Raw genomic sequence first — 19,633 nt, forward strand, 5'->3', positions numbered from 1 at the left:
CTTTGTACTGGTAGGTCTAAGATCATCAGTGCCATCGTCTTTATCTTCCTGTGCATTCAGTACAGGAGCTGAGTCATTGCAATCACAGCAGTCCCACAGAACTCTGCTGGACAGGCTCCCTTTCTGCAGCTTTGGTCTCAGGAGTTGAATAAAAAACTGGAGGAGACAGTAGTAAAAGTACCATTCCGGGGAAAAAAAAAATAAAAGCACATCAATTAAAACTCTTCACAAATGCGTAATAATTAGGGCAAACATTCAACCATAGTGTAAACATTTTTTTTTTTAAACATGTTGAAAGCATTATTTTAGGGAATAAACCAGATTTTTTTAATATAGATTTCAAGAAGGGCTCAGCTGCCATTCACAAAACAGGAGGAAGATGAAGGGCGCCTTCACCCTTTCACTCTGTAAGTCCACGCTTAGGGGATTCCTCTAGGATGAGGAGCAAGGCCACTTATCCCTTCTCTGCTTGATTTAAAGAACAGGTATTAGTTCAACTCCCCTTGCAGACCAGAGCTCAGCTACTACACAAGGTGCTCTCATGTTCTTCTGCTGAAGATGTCCTATTCCTTTAGTCTATTCATTGGACTAGAGGAAAAAAAAATAAAAGACTTATCTAGTGGTTAGTACACTACTTCAGAGAAGGTAGATACGTTTTGCTCCAGTTAATAAGAGAGAACTTCATTTCCACATGCCACGCAGGATGTACAACAGTTCTCCTCAGTGGACATGTACTATACTGCTAAACAGATATGCTAGCAACAATTTGAATCAAAGATGTAATTTGTCTGCTCAGGAAAACAGGTGGCTGCAGGAAAAATATAGCTAATTACATTTCCTAAATTTAAAATTTCTGGTAGCATGCATAATTCTTTTTTCTTTTGTACATTACCATCTGCAAGGGTGGTAAGCATAACAGGTAAGGAACCTGCTCTGTAAATAACACTCATAGAAGGACAATATCCATCCTTCTCTTAACAGTATAGGATAATAATTACATACCAGGTGGAATCCAAGTATATGTGCCTGTTGGGATACAACTTTCTTGCTCATTTATCATAACTAAAAAAAAGATTACATAATTCAAACGTTAACCCTAAACTGCTTTTTTTCTAACCTTACCGGTTAGCCCTGAATTTCCCCTACATCCAAGAAACACCCTTAAACACGTTACTGTTTCCCCTACAACTGTATCTACCTGCCATCTTCATTCACAGGTTAAACCTCTGGCAAGAGGGTTTTGCAAGGGAGCTTCTCTGTCGACAGCTTCTGACACCCTATTCCAGGATGCCACACTCCTTTTTCTTTGCACAAGTATACCTGCTCCCTACATTGAATCAGACTGGAAAAGCTAAAAGTTAGGCTGAAATTTAGGCCAAAAGCAGCACTTACCCTTCAGGACTCCTGTGGCTTTTTGGATAAATATAGCAGGTGTCACAGTTATATGCTTATTATGAGAAAGTGTTAACACTATTACCCAAATCAGCGAAAAGATACAAAACCCTTCAAAAATAAATGATACTGTAAAATAGGTTTTTCATACTTCTAAAATGCCAAACAGGGAAAAAATCCTGAAAGTTTAGGGTGAAGAAAAGTTCTGATAGAGGTTTAAGTGGCTGCCAAATATAATAAAGTATTCAGAATCCACATCCTCATGTAGAATTAAGGTTCAACACCAACCTAGAGCCACATTAAGAAGCACTAACCAGATAGTTATTTCTAGAAAAATGGATAAAATGACATATAGATGTTTGATACAAATACCATTACCATTATCATTACTGTCATGGGGGTCAGGGCTTCTGCAATGACAATTTTTAGCCTAGAGACACTAGTCTCTTCAGACTCCCTAGAGAAAGACTGACTCCTCTTGGCACTAACTCAGAGCACGTTCCTAAATTCAGGCTCCTCTGGGGTGATTTCAGACACCTCGAGAGAGACTCCCTAAGTAAACTTTGCCTTGTGAGTACCTCCCAGAGGTACCTACACTGCAGTGAGAACTACACAAGATTTAACAAAGAGGCAATCCTTGCTCCTCGCAAACAAGTAACGTAGGTATAAGTTGACAGATAAGGAGAGAGGAGTGTAACATTATCAACCAAGAGTACAGTACAACAGGGAAAGCATGAGAAGCACAAAGGACAAGAGTCAAAGCACAAAAGTTGGAAAAGTACCATCAATACAATTATTACGCTGCTGCAACATCCTTCTGCCCAAGTCTTACTTTTCAGGGTAAAAGGCACTCTACAGTATCTTTTAAGCATTTCCACCACCAAAACCAGTCATGTCCACAGTAAGCAGAAATGGGCTTGAACAACAAAGGTTGAGATGTTTCTTCAAACTATTCCTTAAAAACAATTTGTTTCTTCCAAGTAATTATCTCAGATTTACCAGCACCCACATAGGTCAAAAATAACAAAAAGTTTTCTGGACTAAGGCCAACACAACAAGAACATATGTGCCTACTTACAAACTGAAATTTATTTTTTTATTTATAAATAAAGATCCATTTGTGATTACAGTGAAGTATTTCACACCCAGTGTTTCACAAGACGTTAAGAAATAACCATGAGGCACTCTTAACCTTGGCTATATGACTGCAACACATGATGCAGAAATGACAAAAAAGAAAACTGGTGGACACTACGAAGGAACAGGGTGAAGCAATGATTCCCTCCACCACTCCATCTTGTCTTAGTCCGTGCTGGCCTACAAATCGCTCTCTCCCCTGTCTTTCCTGTGGGTTGGGAAGCAGAACAAAGAACGTTGAGAAGGTTTGCTAGTGTTTCACAGAGCTACTTGAGGGACATGGTGGACTTCTAGGAAGAAAGGACCTTAAGATGTTAGGATGCTGAGCACAGTCCTCTGCATTTGCAGGCAACAACACAACAGATGACTAAGTTGCTATCACCCACACACTACAGGTCACAAAATCCTTCCCTGCACCCATAACAGACTTCTGTTAGACAACTGGTCAGGGCATTTCAAAGGCATCAGTGCCGTGCATATAGACAACCAAACCTAGCCCTGTCTTTCTGTTGGCTATAATGGGAATTTAAATACTGTTTGTGTGAAGGTATGCCAGGAGATAGCCTGTCCTCCCTGGCCGGAGGTGAAGGTAACTGGACACAACATGAGGAACTACAGGACCGGACACGAGACGTTGTTCAACATAACAAGAACAGGCTGTGAAGCTGCCAAAAGTGACCAACAGCACCACAAGGGATGGCCGGGTCTCACGTGGGGTTGAGGGGGGTTCCATGAGAAACAGCTGAACATCACAGGCAGCTGAAGGGGAGCATCAAGGACCTTTGGGGGCAGAGTCCTGCAAGGTCAGCAGTGTCTCGGTAACCCCATCTGTAACACCATGTAAAGCTGAGATGACTTAGGTAACAGCACCAGAAATACCAAATCCGGGTATAGATGTAGCAAAATCAGGAACAATGGGCAAAAGGAATTAGGAACAGGTTGCTTATTCAGGAGGAGACAAGGACAAAGAAAGGGGGGGGAATCACAACGAATGGGTAAGGAATATGCATGGGAAATGAAGAGAAGGGGGGTGAGAGGCACTGGCCACGTGGAAACAAGCTGCTGGTCAGCCCACTGGTCTGAGCCAGCCCTGCACCTGATCAGTCTCTTTCTACTTCTTATTGAACTCTTCTCCTAACTATTTCTCTATGCAAAGGGTGCCCTCTGTGCCCTGTGTATGAGACTCCAGCAAACTTCAAACCACGCTAGCCAGTGAGCAGCACACAAGATCTGGTAACCCGCTGTCAAGCAACTACAGGTCTACAAGGCTTGACACTGGAGGGACTTTCAGTCTAGGACAGCTAACAGAGGTCTATATGAGTGTGCAGGTGAGATGCCAGCAAACATCAAGTCAGACTAGCCAGTGGATAGGACTGGAGGTTTGGGGGATGGATACCACAGGGACAACAGGTCTAGCGGTCAGCTACCTGAGAGTGGGGGTCTGGGGTCTGATACTTGAGGGACCGTAGGTCTGGGCAGGTACATGGGGCGTGCATGTACGAGTGTGGGTGTGAGATCTGCCAGCAAGGCTCAGCCTTACAACTGGCTGGACCTGGAATGGGGAAGTGCAGCAGCCTCACATCTAGTGGACTGGAGACGAGGAGTCTCCTGGGTCTGAGACTCCAACAACTTCAGCTCTGGAGAAATGGACTGGTGCATTCCCTTGCGTCTTGAAGTCTACTGAATTTGGCCACTCTAAACATACCTCATATGTTTAGACAGCTTCATTTAAATACCTACAGTCTGGAGCAGAGCCTACTCTTCAGCACAAAACAGCAGGGGCATGATTCAGTTGTCTAAAACGAGAATGTAATGACATTTGAGGTGCTCCAGATGGTTCAGATGAGTGAGGTTGTTGTGCAGCTCCTGTATCATACCCATCTGACCCATCTAGATACCTCAAGGACCCAAGAGCATGTCAAATTACACTTAGCACCTTTAAGATAAATGAATCATGGCCAAAGTGACTGTGCTATTAAATTAGGTATACTAGACACATGCTTAAAATTAGGTGGAATAAATCTGGGCCATAATATGTTCTATGAATTGACATAATAAATGCCTGAGACCCAAGGACAAGGTACTTACAGTCAGATTCAACAGAAACAGCTCTATGTCTGGCTCTGGTAACAGAGACGCAAAAAAAAAAAATCTTTCCAGGGGGTTTCAATCACCCAGATTTTCCCCTGTGATTCAGATGCAACACAAAGCGATACCCCATGTATCTCAGTTAAGACTAGCAGACACATACTATAGCATTTACACCAACTACTTCACCAGTGTATGGACTCTGGCACAAAAATGTTGTGCTTAACTATCACAGAAAGATTCAGATCAGCTACAAGTATGTGAAAACACACAAAAAACCCTCAAGTGTTCTGCTTGTCCCCATTCTGGAGAATGAACTTAGGCATCTAAACAAATGATTATGAGCAAGGTCTGAAGTGCCATGAGCAAAGAAATAGGAGACAATGAGAAACCATCTCTGAATGAAAGGCATCAGGACTATTCTTGCAAAATGCAGAGGATATTCAAGGCTTGTTAAAAGTATAAAGGAATATTGTCATCTAATTCCTTCCAATGTTAAGTACTACCCAATTTTTTTTCTAATTAGTGGAGAGAAATGAGTATCTCCAGACTCAGTTCAGACAATTGCCTAAGAATGGAGTGAGACAAGTTGGATGAATTGCCCGTTGGCTTCTTCAGAGTCAATGGACAACTAGCTTTTTCCAGCTATCTAACTTTAATTACTGAAGTTAGATTAAATTAATCATAACTTTTAGTACCAACAATTACACAAGCAAGTTACTAATGCTTAACCTACTTAATCAGAAACAATCTGTCCTCCAGAAGCTGCAGACAAAGCTAAGTGAGAAGAGAAATTAACTGATCTTCTCTCCTGTGCAGCAGAGGATACAACTCATCAACTCTCATACTGGAATTTATCTGACTACATGAGGACATGTTCAAAGTTAGCCACCTCTACCTCTATGTGTGACCATTTTAGAAATGTGCACTTCCAGGTACAAGTCTTCTCATCCTGAATTAATATAGCACAGGTAGCAAGATCAATATCGGTACTACATAATGAAGACAAATTAATACAAAAGAAGCTGGCTTTCTTTCCAAATGTGGGAAAACTTACTTGTTCCAAGTTAGAATTTGCAATGCCCCTCTGCAGCAGCGGAGCACAGAGGGTTGAGTATGTTCAGGCATCAGCTGTACTTCCATGCTTCTACTTTCAAGAAAAAGCTATCCCAAAATGGTGTTACCATACAGATTTCTCTGGTGTTAGAAGGTGGGTACAATCTCAGCTCAGCTAGATGGGTAGAACCAGTTTTCAGGTACATTGTAGAAGTGGTAATGGTGGTCCAAATTCACCTCGTGTCTCAGTTTACATGACTTTTTAATTGTGGTAGAACAATAAAATAAATGAAACAACAAAATAAATAAATAATGCCTAAGCTATCAGCTCAATGTCACTTTAAAATCAATTGTTACCCCATATCAGTTTTCCGTAACATCTCATAGCCAAATACTTCAATCATAAAATAAAATATTCAAGAACATGTTGAAGTCTATTTTGTGACTTATTTTCTTACGATTCTTTAAAATTAGCAAAAATGTCATCTTTAAACTGCTGTAAATGCTTTTCAAAACAAGAATTACCTAGGTTTCAGCTTTTCTTTTTGCTGAGAAAAGTGATTTTTACTCTTGCAGGCAGACTTATACTACTTTTCTCCCTCGGTCTTCTCATTTAATTAAGTATTGAATTACAGTGTTTGATCAAGCCACATTCAAAGACTTTTTGAATGTAACCCCCCAAAAAGTGAATATTCCACAAGAAAACATTTTCTGTAATTACAAATTTTACAAATATATTCCATCTAGAAGTAAAATTAAGAAAATCACATTTTAGGGGAGGTTCATGAGAGAAAATTATATAAAAGACTTGGGAATTTGATTTTTATAAACTCCTATGTCTCTTTCATTCATACTAACTTATCCTCTGCCTTGCAACATAAAAAAGATCAAGGAAATCTGTGAATGCCCAGGCCTCACAAGTATTCAGATGAGAGCTTACTGACTACATTTCATTATCAGGTAGAGTCAAAGAAGTTTTATTGTATTACAAGAACCTTTGCACGATCCCTAGGTAAAAGCAAATTACTGGTGTAAATGTTTTATCTCCACACAATATGAACACAGATACGCTGGATGTGGAACACTTGGTAAAGCAACTGCAGATAATCAACTTCTTTCTAATGTATTAAAACGCGAGGTCAGCTGCCAAGGAGAAAGACTGTATAGCATATTGCAGGACTGTGGACTACATCCCAGAAGTAACCAACAAAAAGATACTTAGGGGTCATGGCATAAAACTGTCTGAAGAAAAGCTTCCCAAAAGATGCAATGCTATGAAGACAAGAACCAAAGCGCTCCCTGAAAGTGAAAATACAGAAGTAAACAACATTTTAGTAAAGAAGCAGTGCTATCTCTACATACCACATGGAGAAGGCTTGTCTACATTCTGAAATGTTATTCCCAGCTCTCTTCTGCAGACATCAAAAATAGGCAGTGAAAGAAAGTCAGCATGTAAGACAAAAGCTATAACAATAACTTGGGGACTAGGAAACAATGAGCAAGACACAGACTAGCAGGAGCAAAAATGAAATGACAGCTTCCAGGACAGCCCCGTTTTGAAAAGATCCTCTTTTCCATAGAAAAATATCTTCAGCAGATAAGCTGTCAAGTGCCCCCAGGTCCATTAATAAAACCTAGGTTTCTTTTTAATTCCTGTTGTGGTTTATCCCGGCAGGCAGCTAAACACCACACAGCCGTTTGCTCACTCCCCCAGCCCCAGTGGGATGGGGGAGAGAATCGGGGAGGGAAAAAAAAAGTAAAATTCATGGGTTGAGATAAAGACAGTTTAATAGGACAGAAAAGGAAGGGAAAAGAATAATAATAATACTGATAAAAGAATATACAAAATAAGTGATGCACAATGCAATTGCTCACCACCCACCGACCGATGCCCAGCCAGTTCCCGAGCAGCGGTCACTGCCCCCCCGGCCAACTCCCCCCAGTTTATGTACTGAGCATGACGTCATATGGCATGGAATATCCCTTTGGCCAGTTTGGGTCAGCTGTCCTGGCTGTGCCCCCTCCCAGCTTCTCGCTGGCAGAGCACGGGAAGCTGAAAAGTCCTTGACTAGCGTAAGCACTACTTAGCAACAACTAAACCATCGGTGTGTTATCAACATTATTCTCATCCTAAATCCAAAACACAGCACTGTACCAGCTACGAGGAAGAAAATTAACTCTATCCCAGCCAAAACCAGGACATTTCTATCCAGGAAAGTAGTTGTGCACTTTGGAAACAAAACCAGTGATTAGTATTCTGCTGGATAACACTAATTGTGCCCGTATTTTTAGTGTAACTGTCAGGGTTGATGCTACTACTATTGGTTTTAGACATACACTGCATTACAGACTTTGAGCCTATATTGCAAGCATATTATTCTTATTTTAAATAAGCTTACTGAAATCCTCACACTAAATTTTACAGTGTTTCTAGCTGTTTAACCACTCATGATGAGCTCATAATCCCAGCTCAGTAGCTGGTGTGGATTAATAGAGCGCATATTCTAAAATGGGATGGATATCTTCTCAACTGAGGTAAGATCCAATACCACCTCTCTACCAACCTTTACACAGACCTCAGAATTCAGCATCTTCCTGTAAGTATCATGACAACCAGAAATCAATTCTAAGAAAATATTTAATTATGAGCTGTACAACAATCAATCCCCAAATATGAAACTCTTAAACAGTATGCATATTATAATTTAATAAAAAGTAGAAGTCATATCTAGGAGGCATATGAAAAAGGCAAGGGATATCTGTGAAATGAATAAGAAGTGAAGCGTCTTGATCTTCTACGCATTTGTTGCCATAAGGGTTTTCAACCAAACACTTCTATCTTGAGGTGTACTGGCAGAATAGAAATGTTCCAGTGCTAGAGAGAAATATTCTATCTGAAATGCAAGCACACACTTCTAAACAGAGTATCAAAACAGAGTTTTTCCCAATTGAAATATACAAATCATCCTCAGCAGCTGTGTTAGAAAATCCAGTGATATCAGCATTTGCAAAACGTCTAAGAACTACTTGGAATTATGCAGCTGTTACAACAGGTTACGTCAAATAAATGAAATCTAATAGGAAATAACTCCTGTGCATGTATACGTGCGCTCTGAGCACTAAGCTTGTACTACAGCAAAAGACTGCTATGCATCCTGTCCTCCGAGATGTCACATTCCCTGAAAGATGCTCAGATGCTGATAGGAATTACTGTTGCTCATCGCCTTTTAGTATCAGAAACATATACGGAAAGGAACCGAATCAGTCATGCCACTTCTTTCATTCCTTCTAGAGCTTTATAAATGTTGTTATTTAACAACAATGTGCAAGCTTCGGCACGTTATCATTTGCTACCCCAAAAGTGTTTTACATAAAACTTTAATCTCCATTACATATGAAAAATAAGGATGAGAAAGCTGTATTAAATTTTATTAATCCAGTCCTGAGCGCTAGAACATACATCTCAGATGCATCAATGGACAGCAAATAAACTTAAACCTATTTTAGAATAATAAAAAATCCCACCCTGCACTGGGTGCAGCACTGGATCCAGCTGAAGCATACAAAATAAAAGCTTTTGTCCATTGACAGTATTTTCTGTTTGCTTCTGCTGTTAACAGACTACAGTTTAAAAGTTCCCTATGACAGCAATTCTTAGTTGATGAAATGTATTTTATATCATAAAGACTCCAAACTAAATGACTTCACTATGAACCCTTGGGAGGGGGAAGTGAATTAGGAGAATGGGACAGAACCTGACCTCTTTCTGTGTAAGCAGCAAGTTTCACATCCACGTAAAAACCTTCTGCCTGGGGCCCTACCAGCTGTAAGATTATTTTTACAGGTAAAAAGAATACAGTACTGTGAAATTAAATCTTCCCCCCCAGTTTTTCTTCTGGATGTTATATGTCTGGATATCCAACTGAACTGACATGTGATACTGAGATCCAGCACAATAAAAGCTAAAATTTCACTGATGAGATTCTTGGGTTTTGTGAAATCATAAGCAATTGGAGAGAAACTACAATGGATCTGTTTCACAACATACCTTATCATCCACAGATGACATAACAGCATTCATCCTGAAGCACATTATTCATTTTAACAAATGAAGCAGAGTTTAATCTTAAGACTATAAATTACTGCAGCCAATTGCAAAACCTGCAAACTTCTGTTGCCTCCTCTTTTTAAACATCTGAAGCAGCATTTCTGAATAAGAACTCATCTAAGCCAAACTCTGAATCTAGCCAATACTTCATGTTCTCCAAGAAAGAGGAGTTTTCTGTCTGGAAGGCTGAACTGGATGAGATACGCTTTGAAGCCCTGCATAAAAGCTGAGCTCCTACAGACCGACTCCTTGCTAAGCCTCTTAACTCCTCAGTTTATCCACCCACCTCCTCCAGAGCATTTTACAGAAGTGAAGCTATACAGGATATCTTCAGCCAGGGTGTCAACCAACACCATCTCATCGATTTCAGAGGAGTTATACCCATCTGCACCAGCTAGGAAGTCTACACATCGCGTCTCTCTGCTCACTGGGCTTGATACTGACATAGAATCATAGACTCGCTTAGGTTGGAAAAGACATATACCAACATCTCCAAGCACTACCAAGAAAATACAGAAGAAGCTCCACCACACTGTTAAGACTGTGATGTGGCCCTGTTGATTTGAATGCATCTGAAGAAATAAAATAGACAGCAAGATTAAAAACCGAAGGGAGAGGGAACTAACCCTACAGTAGATAGAGAACCGCTGTAAACAAAACAAACCAGAAAGGTTTCAAACAAAAGATGATTGAAGAAGAGCAAAAAGAAAGAAGTGATCCAGGTCAGGCCATAGAGGAAAAAAAAAAAAAACAACCAAACAAATCTTACCTCGACACTAGAATATATATATATATAAAAAATATATATATAGGAACAATTCCAAGCAAAGATCTTACCACAGGAGGTTATACTTAACTTTCATCCTCCTTAAAGCTAGCATGCCTAATCCACAGAAATAGGGCTTGTAATAAACCTAGTTCATTATAAACCCAATAAAAGCTTTACCTACATAGTGGTAGACCAGAGGAACGTTGAGAAGCTTGCCCAAGTTCTCACAGCAGTTCACAGAAGAACCACCTGCTGGAGACCACCACTGTGCTTATACCCTTAAAGATTTATGCCAAAATGAAATCTTACTTCCACCATGAAATACTTAAAACAGTCATTTTCACTAGAAAAGAAACAGGCTGGTGAGTACAACAAGGTGAAAGGTTGTTGATGAAACTAGCATCATTCGAGTGATTCTCCAGCCTGAAAGACCAAGTAGTCATTGTATTACTTCATTACCTAGGATTGCTTTGGCAGAAGTCTCTCACCAGACCTTTAGCCTTGGTATGAGCTATCCTAATGCTGGGATATTTCAGACAACAAATGGTACTTTTATGAAAACAAGGATATAATGTAATACGAAAAATTACATGAGCAGGAATAAACGAGCACAGATTTAAAAATCATAGAAGAGAGCAGGAATTAGTAAAAAGTCAGAAAAATAGCCTGACAAAATTTTACTGCTTTTGGCTCACAGCTCTTCTCTCTGTGTGCATTCATTCAGATACGCTGACTTTGTAGACAAAAATAAATTTTTACTGCTTTTTATTTCTATGCGTACTATAGTGCCTAAAGAGCTATGACAATCTAAACTGGGTTAATTTTTGGCTAATGCACCATGGACAAAATTACTAAGCGATTTCTACCTATAAGCCATTTCAGAAATCACAGATTGGTACATTATAAATGTTTTTTGACTACACATTTAATAATTCTCAACTACATCAGTGTTACCATTGACTCACTGCCAAACAGAAAAGGCACGACTAGATTTCAAAATCCCTTTAAAATGCCCTTTCAAGGCACATGGCTAAAGGGGGAAAACGCTGTTCAACTTAAAAGTACAAAGTTTGAAACTTTAGTACCAGAAAAGAAGAATGCCATTCTTACTGAGTCACTTTTAAAAATAGGATAAAATTATGTATACGTATTTATACACATATACTTAATGATAGAGTGGACTGCAAAAAGAAAACCCAGGGAAGTCAGATTACAGAAAGTTTGTTGTACTTTAAAACAGAATTATTAGATTCTTACAACAACCGCACACCTGGTTTCAAAACTGGAGAAGAATAAATATTGTGAAACCAACTTCTACAAAGTTAGGGTGAGAAATATGACATTTGCTATTACGTATTGTTTGTAAAGGTATAGGTGATAAAAGAAAATCTTTAGAAATACGAGAGTTAATCAAGTCTAACTGAATTATTAATTAAAACAATTTTAGCATAGAATTGCTGCAGTAGAAACACAAGTCCATTCCATCCTTCAACATACGGCTCCCATAATGGCTTTTATACGTGGTATATAACTTCTCAGAAACTTTCTACAGAGCCCAGCAAATTCATGAACCCATCACCACAAGTAGAACATATGGATCAAAGCAACTCATTGTCAACATAACTCTATGCGACATACGTCACTCACTGTGACCTCCGCAGAGAGAGAGACTGACCTGATAACCATAGAGTCATTTAAATTTGAAACAATAAATTTGCCTAACGTCTTTATTGCCTATCAAATTTAAATAATACATTGTAAGGGAAAAACAGGTCATGCATTCCTCTGGCTTGTTTCTACATTCACATTATGGACTGGATTCAGTTGCCCATACCTAGGTGTGCTGGCCCATCTGAGAGGCCCTTGGGGAGACCAAGATATCATCACAGGAACGGCAGATAGGGCACAGGACCTATGGAAGGTCTATATCCATCCTGAGTGGAAGCTGGAGGTCAGCCAGGGTAACCGAGGACATCTTGAATGGCACTGCGTGGGGCAAACTCAATGGAGCCTCTACACTGGGATTCAGTGCCAGACTGGGACACCCTCCACCACACAGATGTACCTTCAGGTGACCAGATGGAAGTTGAGTGCCAAGCACCCATTACTGTCAGTGGACTCGAGAGAGCTATTGACTTCATCCTAAGGCCAACACCTACACCTCGTCACCTGAGCAGCTCCCCTGATTCCTCTGACTCTATGGACGAAACTCCCATTGACTGCCAAGCACTGACACCCAGCTCACACTACAGACACCTAAAGTCAGGTGTCCAAATCGTGAGCCAAATTCCACCCTAAAGCTAGGTGGGATGATTACCAACACAGGAACCACAGTTTGGTCCACCTAACTTTAGGCAAATGAGCTCAACTGCATATTGCTAGGACAATAACCATTCCAGGATCTTTTATAGTCAATGCAAAGCGACAGATGCCTTCAGACACTGATTCAGTTAAATGCCTGATTTTGGATAAGACTAATTCACAACTACCCATATCATCCAAAGCATAAAGGTACATGCTCAATCTCTCTTAATGACAGCTGTAGCTAGCTTATACAACCACATGCTCATATTGTCGTTAGCTTTATTTCTTTCTCCTGTCATCTTCCTATATTGTTCATCTGCATCTTCTTTCCTAGTGAGTTATAAATCTTAAGACAGTATTTCCTACCTTAATCACTCTCTTCAATGACACTTACTACAATCTTAATGGGACCCTAAATGGTAAAAAAGTAAGAATAATGGTGGCTGATATTTATGTAGAATAAAATTCAGCATACCCAGATATAACTCTACAAGTTCACTGGCACCAGACAGCCATCAGATTGATCCCAGTACTTGAGGCTACCGAGAGCCCAACAAAGCAGTGCTAGCAGTCAAGTTACAGCTCTTCTTGGTCTGTCCAATACTTAAAGTCCCGATACTACATTAGATGTGGACAAATAGGCCTTTGAAAATGTACAGCACCATGATAATTTTGGCTTTACAAAAAACCAAAAGCACTGTTTTTCAAATCTTAATAGAGATACCGATAGTAAAGATAGCATCAAAGTTTTCTTGCCAAGAGGTCCGCTATTTTAAGCAACGGATGAAAAGTGCCAAGTTTAAAAATCATGAGTTATGCAGGGGAAGAAAAGGGTAACGAAGGAGGAGAACGCTTTAAAAAATGCAAGATCAGAAAAAAAAAATTCAAACAATTGTTAGCATTTATGTAGTGGAGGAAGACTTGCATACATAGGAAAAAACTGCATGTCTGCCATTCGTAAAGCTTGCTAAACGGTGAAAAACACAAAACATGAGTGAAATGCCAGACCAAAAGTGCCAATTTACTAGTAAAGAAATTCAAAGAATAAGATTACCTTGTTCCAACCTAAAGCATAGGGAACGTTTTGCAGCCTCTATCTCAGGACTTGGATGATCCAGAACACGCCTGCACCACTGCAGAGGACTCAGTGATTTCTCTTGAGGAGTGAGAGTCTTGCTAGGCAAGACGTACAACCTTAACCAAAATACACACAAATATCAGCAAGATATGCAATACTTAAAAGTCTACTTCTGTATTCTCAATTTCCTGCCTACTAATAATGTATAACAGTGCAATGCCCTGCAACATGATATTCTAATAACAAAAGATATTACGAAGTAGAAGCGTTTACATTAGTTTTCTTCTTCCCTCCTCAGAAAAGTAGGTGGCAAAATATGAACTCTACAGGTCTGGCATGTCAAATCAAAGTTCAAGGAGACTTCCCAAAAATCTTACACCTCATCATTACCACAGTCTGAATTCCAGCACTGCCCAAAGTTCAAAGGCATTAGGAGCTGTACACACACCAAAGATGCCACCAGTTTTCCCTTTTATATTTATCTGTACTGGAGATTAGATAATTTCAGTATTTGATTTTACATATAAATCACAATTTCACTGTTATCTATTTCACCCTTTTACCTATAACAATTTAATCAACTTGTCAGAATGCTGATTATAATTTAATTTTCACACACAGTATCTTCTCCCAGATGAACCAAATGTTGTACAAGTCAGAGTTTTAAAGATTAGAAAACATTTGCTGAGAAACAATGAAAATCCAATTTCGATATTCAATTCCGGCTGAAAAAAAAAAATGCAAGAAAAGCTACCGCGTATGCGTTATTCTCAGACAAGAGTAGACAACTAATGAGATGGTCAAGAGCATTAGGAAGCCAGGTATCAAAGCAGATTTCATGGAGAAATTCTTGAAGCTGGGATCTGTGTTGCTGCTGTTGCCCTTGCAGATTAGCGGGGACAGGCAGATGCCGGGTCACCTGGGAGAGCGCAGATCTCCCGGGAAGGCAACTATTCTTGGCCGCTGGAGACGGCTCGCAGCTCCTTGGCCTGACCACTTCTGATCAATGGGGCTGCAGACAGTCAGAGGCAGATTCTCAGGCACCAGCAAAACACTCCACGGACTGCAAAGGAATCTGGCCTGCACACAGCGGGTGCAAAAGGCAAGAACAAAAAAAAAAGGATTGAGCTCCTCAGAGGACCGCTAACAAGTAGCAGCCTTTCACCTTCAGGGTTTTGGCTCAACAGCTACCCAAGTCCCCCAAGAGCAACTGTTCTCCAGTGTCTGCTCAATGTTTGTTTTTTTTTCTGTGAAGTTAATCGGCACTCTCTATCCAGCTCACAAGGAATAAACATCCTCACTGCGATTGCTGCCTCTCTTGGCAATCCCAGCAGAGATCAACTATTGAATTTCTCTGAGGAGAGGACCCATTTCCCCTGACTTTCTGTGGTGCCTGGCTAGACATTTAAAAAATGATACTGAGAAAAATGAAAAAAAAAAGCTTTCAGCTTTCCTGTTAACCTGCAGAGGTGCTTCAAAAGCTAAACATCTGACTGATGAATTCCTAGTGATCAGACGTTTGTGTAAAAAGCTGAACAGCAAAAAGAGGTTTGACTTGTCTGCAATGATGCCAATTCTACGTTTTTTTGTAACTGCAGTTAAAAAAAAAAAAAGGAAAGGTATTTAAGGCCTAAAATTACTAATCAACAACTAGGATATGCACATGTCTTTGGCTTTCCAGATAGCAGTTTGCTTTAAAGCCTGACGTTACAAAAAAGCCCCAAGCAGCTGCCATCACACAGCTGACCTTTCATGGACAACATTTAGCCTTGAACTAAAAACATTCAACAGCTAAACCAACTCACTCTTAGCGGAATAAATTAGTTAACTAATCACTGTTACCAAATTCTTTCTGTGGACACATACATGTGTGACATCAAGGTAAGTTCTGGCCCCCCAAAAAAAGTATTCAGGATCGCTTCCAGGGGGCAAATCAAATAGGAAATTTTACTAAGGCACCTAAAATGACGATGACTTTCTACCACCCTGAAATGTAAACTGGGAAAATGTTTTGTTTAACAGGACGGGATCAAACAAATTCGATATTCCTTAATGTGAAGGAAAATTAGGGGTTAGAACCGATGTAAAATTTGATTCAAGTCCGGATCGACAACCCCAAAACAGCCCTGCGCAGGCTAACTGTACACACAATGAAACAACACTGACAAAAATGTCCGTACAATTTGCTGATGACTCTCAAAAGCAATCTTCCGGAACTGCAGCATGGTATTATTTGTACCAGAAAGTACGCACAACCATCATTCAAGAAATATTTATGATATTTGCATTAATTCTTAAATCCTTTCTCTGCTACCAAAAGTAAGGATGTTTACTTGCATCTCAGCTGCATTATACAGTATTTCATTCTCAGCTGACGTAAGCTTCACCTCGATTTAAAAACTAACCGCATAAAAAACTACACTGAAGCTTCGACAGACGCTTGAAACAGTTATTTAAATGCAGATAATATATATTTTATTACTGACACTTTAAAACAATTGAGCGTCAATTATGTTTAACATGGTTACGCAGCCAGTGATTTCCATAGTATTCCAGCAGTGTCCCTACGATGTTCGTCCACGTTACTGAGACAAGTTTTGAAGCACCAGGCTCACTTATTATTTATATCTTCAGCCTGTAATTTCCCCTTCTATTTGTTTGTAAGTGAGCATAATCATTCCTCTAGGTCGATTTTATTTTCTGCTTTATTCATTCACTATTCATTTCTGCTTTATTCAATTTGCTAGCACCCAACCGTGCCTTTTGGAGCTACAGGGGCGCTTAAGATACACAACCAACCATTTAGATCAATGTCTAAAAGACAAAAGCCCTCCCAAATCCCTGAAAATGGGAGACAATTGGGCAGAGATTTTATGATGGGGAGGCAGCGCTGCCCAGATAAAGGCTTTCCCGGAACAATTCCCCTATTTTTAATTCCTTATGTAAACAGGAGGCTGAAACTAGGGAGACCTGAGACTGAAGAGAGACGATTTTCCTCAAAGGGGAAAACGAGCACACATGCCCCACCGAGGGCGCGACCCCCTGGGCGGGATGGGGGGTAAAGCCCCCACCCGAACCCCCTCCCGGACACGGCCCCCTTCCGCCCGTAGGGTTAACCGCACTGATGACACGGGGTTTTTTTGGGGGGAAGGCAGATTTAAGTTTAAGCAGAACGAGATCAAGTGGATTTGGGGGCTAATGCTAATCAGAGCCTGGAGAGCGCCAGCGGGCTGAGCGCTGCGGGAGGCGGCGGGCGCCGCCAGCCCGGCCGGGGACCGGGGGCGACGGACACCTGGGTCTGGGGGGCAGAGCCGGGGCGGGGCAGGGCCGAGCCGCATGTACCATGTATCCTCGTCCTGTCCGCAGCTGCCGTCCTCCAGCTCCAGCACCGCCACCTCGTCCAGCACCGTGGCCGCCGCCGCCCCCGGACCGCCGCCGGCTTCCTGGCCCCCGCCGCCGGCCGCCGGCAGGCCGGGCGAGGGCTTGAAATAGGCGAGGGGCTCCGGCGGGCCCAGCGCGGCAGCGCACAGCAGGGTGGGCACCGGGCTGGGCATGCACGGCGCGGCCCCGCCGCCGCCCGCCGCGCAGGGGGGGCTGGCGGGGCGCAGCCCGCCGGGGGCCGGCGGCGGGGCCAGCAGCAGGTGCGGGCTGGGCGGGCCGGCGGCGACCGCGGCGGCGGCGCGGCTCCGGAGCTGCTCGTTTTGCTTCTCCAGCTTCCGCACCAGCTCCTGCAGCTTCTTCACCTCCAGTTCGGCGCTGACGGCCGGGCCGGCGCCGCTCCCTTTCACCTCCGCCATCATCGCCGGCTTCAGCAAGGCAGCCTCCATCCTGCCGGCCCGCCGCCGGCACCTGCTCCGCCGCGCCGCCGGAGGGCAGCGCCCGGCCCCCGCGGGCGACGGGGAGGCGGGAGCGCCGGGGAGCGCCGCTCGCCGCGCTGGGGGCCCGGCCCGGCCCTGCGCTGCGCTGCGCTGCCCGCCCCCTCTCCGCCGCCGCTCTTGCGCCTCCCGTCAGCGGCGACGAGGACGCGGGTGGGATCCCCTCCCACTCCGGCAGCCGGAGCGCCGCGCACACGCACACGGCGGGAACAAAGAGCCGCCCGGCTCCCCCGCCATCCGCCCGGGGGAAGGGCGGCGGGGGCCACCTCCGCGGGTAGCCCCTGGGGGCGGCGGGGCCGCCCCGGCGCGGGTCTTTAAACAAAGGTGCCTTTACCCCACCCCCGGGTTGGATCTGGCCCAGGACGCCGCTCCTCTCGTGAGCCGCGTAATTAGAGCCTGGTGGTGTCAGGGTTATAATTATGCAGATTGAAAGTGTGATGGGAATGGGAATCACAAATAGAGGCTTTGTTGGGCTTGAAGGGAACGAATTCAGCCAAAAGCAGGCGTTTGTGGGTTTGAAACGTGCTGATTCTAGGAGTTTTGATTCATAGTGAGGAAAACGATGTGTGTTTGAAGACACGTTGCTGGTGAAAGCAAGAAGGCTGAACCAAGCGTAGTAGAAAACTACATTATTGTTTATGTATAGAATCCCTGAGGTGAAAGATGCCCTCGTATTTAAATTACTTCCTTTAACACAGTCCAGATACATAGATGGGTTTGTAATGTTCAAGTCTTTGCTTGAGAGAGAGATGAATAACGTTCACTCATGGTACTGTTTTTATATTGTCCTTCATTGCCCATTATTGAAAGAAACCATTGCTTGCGTCCCTTCCTCCCGCCTGGCAGGTGAGCAGAGGTTCAGTGTTGCCCAAGGCAGCTCAGCCGTCACACAACCCTCGTTGGGTTCATTTCCCCTAGCTACAATTACAGGGGACAACCTCCCAAGTTACCGACCTGAAGTCTCCTAAAGCTCTGATATGAAATAGGGAACAAACCTCCAGGAAGCGTGTAAGTTGCTCAGCCAGCAACTAATAATAGCTATCGGTCGGTCGCTACCCAATTCTTGAGCATCAGCTTTAGGCAGAGCAGTAGCAGTAACAGCCACCGCTGCCTTCACAGTGCTTCGTCACTGTCTCGGGTTTCTTATGGAAGGAGGCACAGACACTAATTCTCCGCTCGGGGCATAAGTCAACTTTAAAATCATCCAGCCTGTCACAGTTTTCTCTCTTTTGTTTATAGTCTGGAAACTTTCTTCTGCACGTGCACAGAACAACGTCACTATTGTTTGTCAGCCTTTCAAGCACTCTTAGAGTGCAAATAATAACAACTGGTACTACAAGAATGGCTGGAAAGGAAGATAAAGCACGGCACAAAGCACTGACTTCCAGATACCGTAACTTTTATCACTGAAGAGAATAAACGTAGCCCCCAGTGTACTAGATTGCAACCAGATAGCGCTTAATCCAAAACTTTTGTTTGGTCTCCTCTGTCTCTTCGGAAGAAAGAAGTGGAAAAATGTTGAGAGTGTCAAAACCATCTGGCCCCAATTCTGCCATGCGTCATCAGAGTGAGTAATATAATCCAGTTTTCACTACTACAGATAGCTGTAATCTTTATTCCCATAAGTAAAAGAAGAATTGAGTTTCTACATGTTTAGCCCCAGGCAAAAGGCATCTATCTCAGGTTGTTATCACTAATACTGGTACTCGCCTTAATTCTTAGAAATGCATATGCTAATCCAGTAAGATTGTAAAGTGATAAAAAAGATAATTAGCAGCATATGTAATATAGAGTTTATTAGACATCAGTAATATACAATGAAAAAA

At 42.4% G+C, this 19,633-nt stretch overlaps 1 protein-coding gene across 2 annotated transcripts in view; it reads right to left on the bottom strand.

The window, feature by feature from the left end:
• The window catches only part of SLAIN1 (SLAIN motif family member 1), a 54,206-nt gene extending 36,440 nt beyond the window's left edge, over positions 1 to 17,766 (bottom strand). For both annotated transcript variants that reach the window (XM_076362397.1, XM_076362388.1), the window contains exons 1-2: positions 17,275 to 17,766; positions 13,909 to 14,048 (exon numbers count right to left, since the gene is read on the bottom strand). In XM_076362397.1, the coding sequence (XP_076218512.1) occupies positions 13,909 to 14,048; positions 17,275 to 17,759 (625 nt within the window). In that variant the 5' untranslated portion in view covers positions 17,760 to 17,766. The remainder of the gene's footprint in view (positions 1 to 13,908; positions 14,049 to 17,274) is intronic.
• Positions 17,767 to 19,633: the final 1,867 nt, after the last annotated feature.

This window comes from Aptenodytes patagonicus, chromosome 1 (genome assembly GCF_965638725.1).
Source record: "Aptenodytes patagonicus chromosome 1, bAptPat1.pri.cur, whole genome shotgun sequence".
NCBI lineage: Eukaryota > Metazoa > Chordata > Aves > Sphenisciformes > Spheniscidae > Aptenodytes > Aptenodytes patagonicus.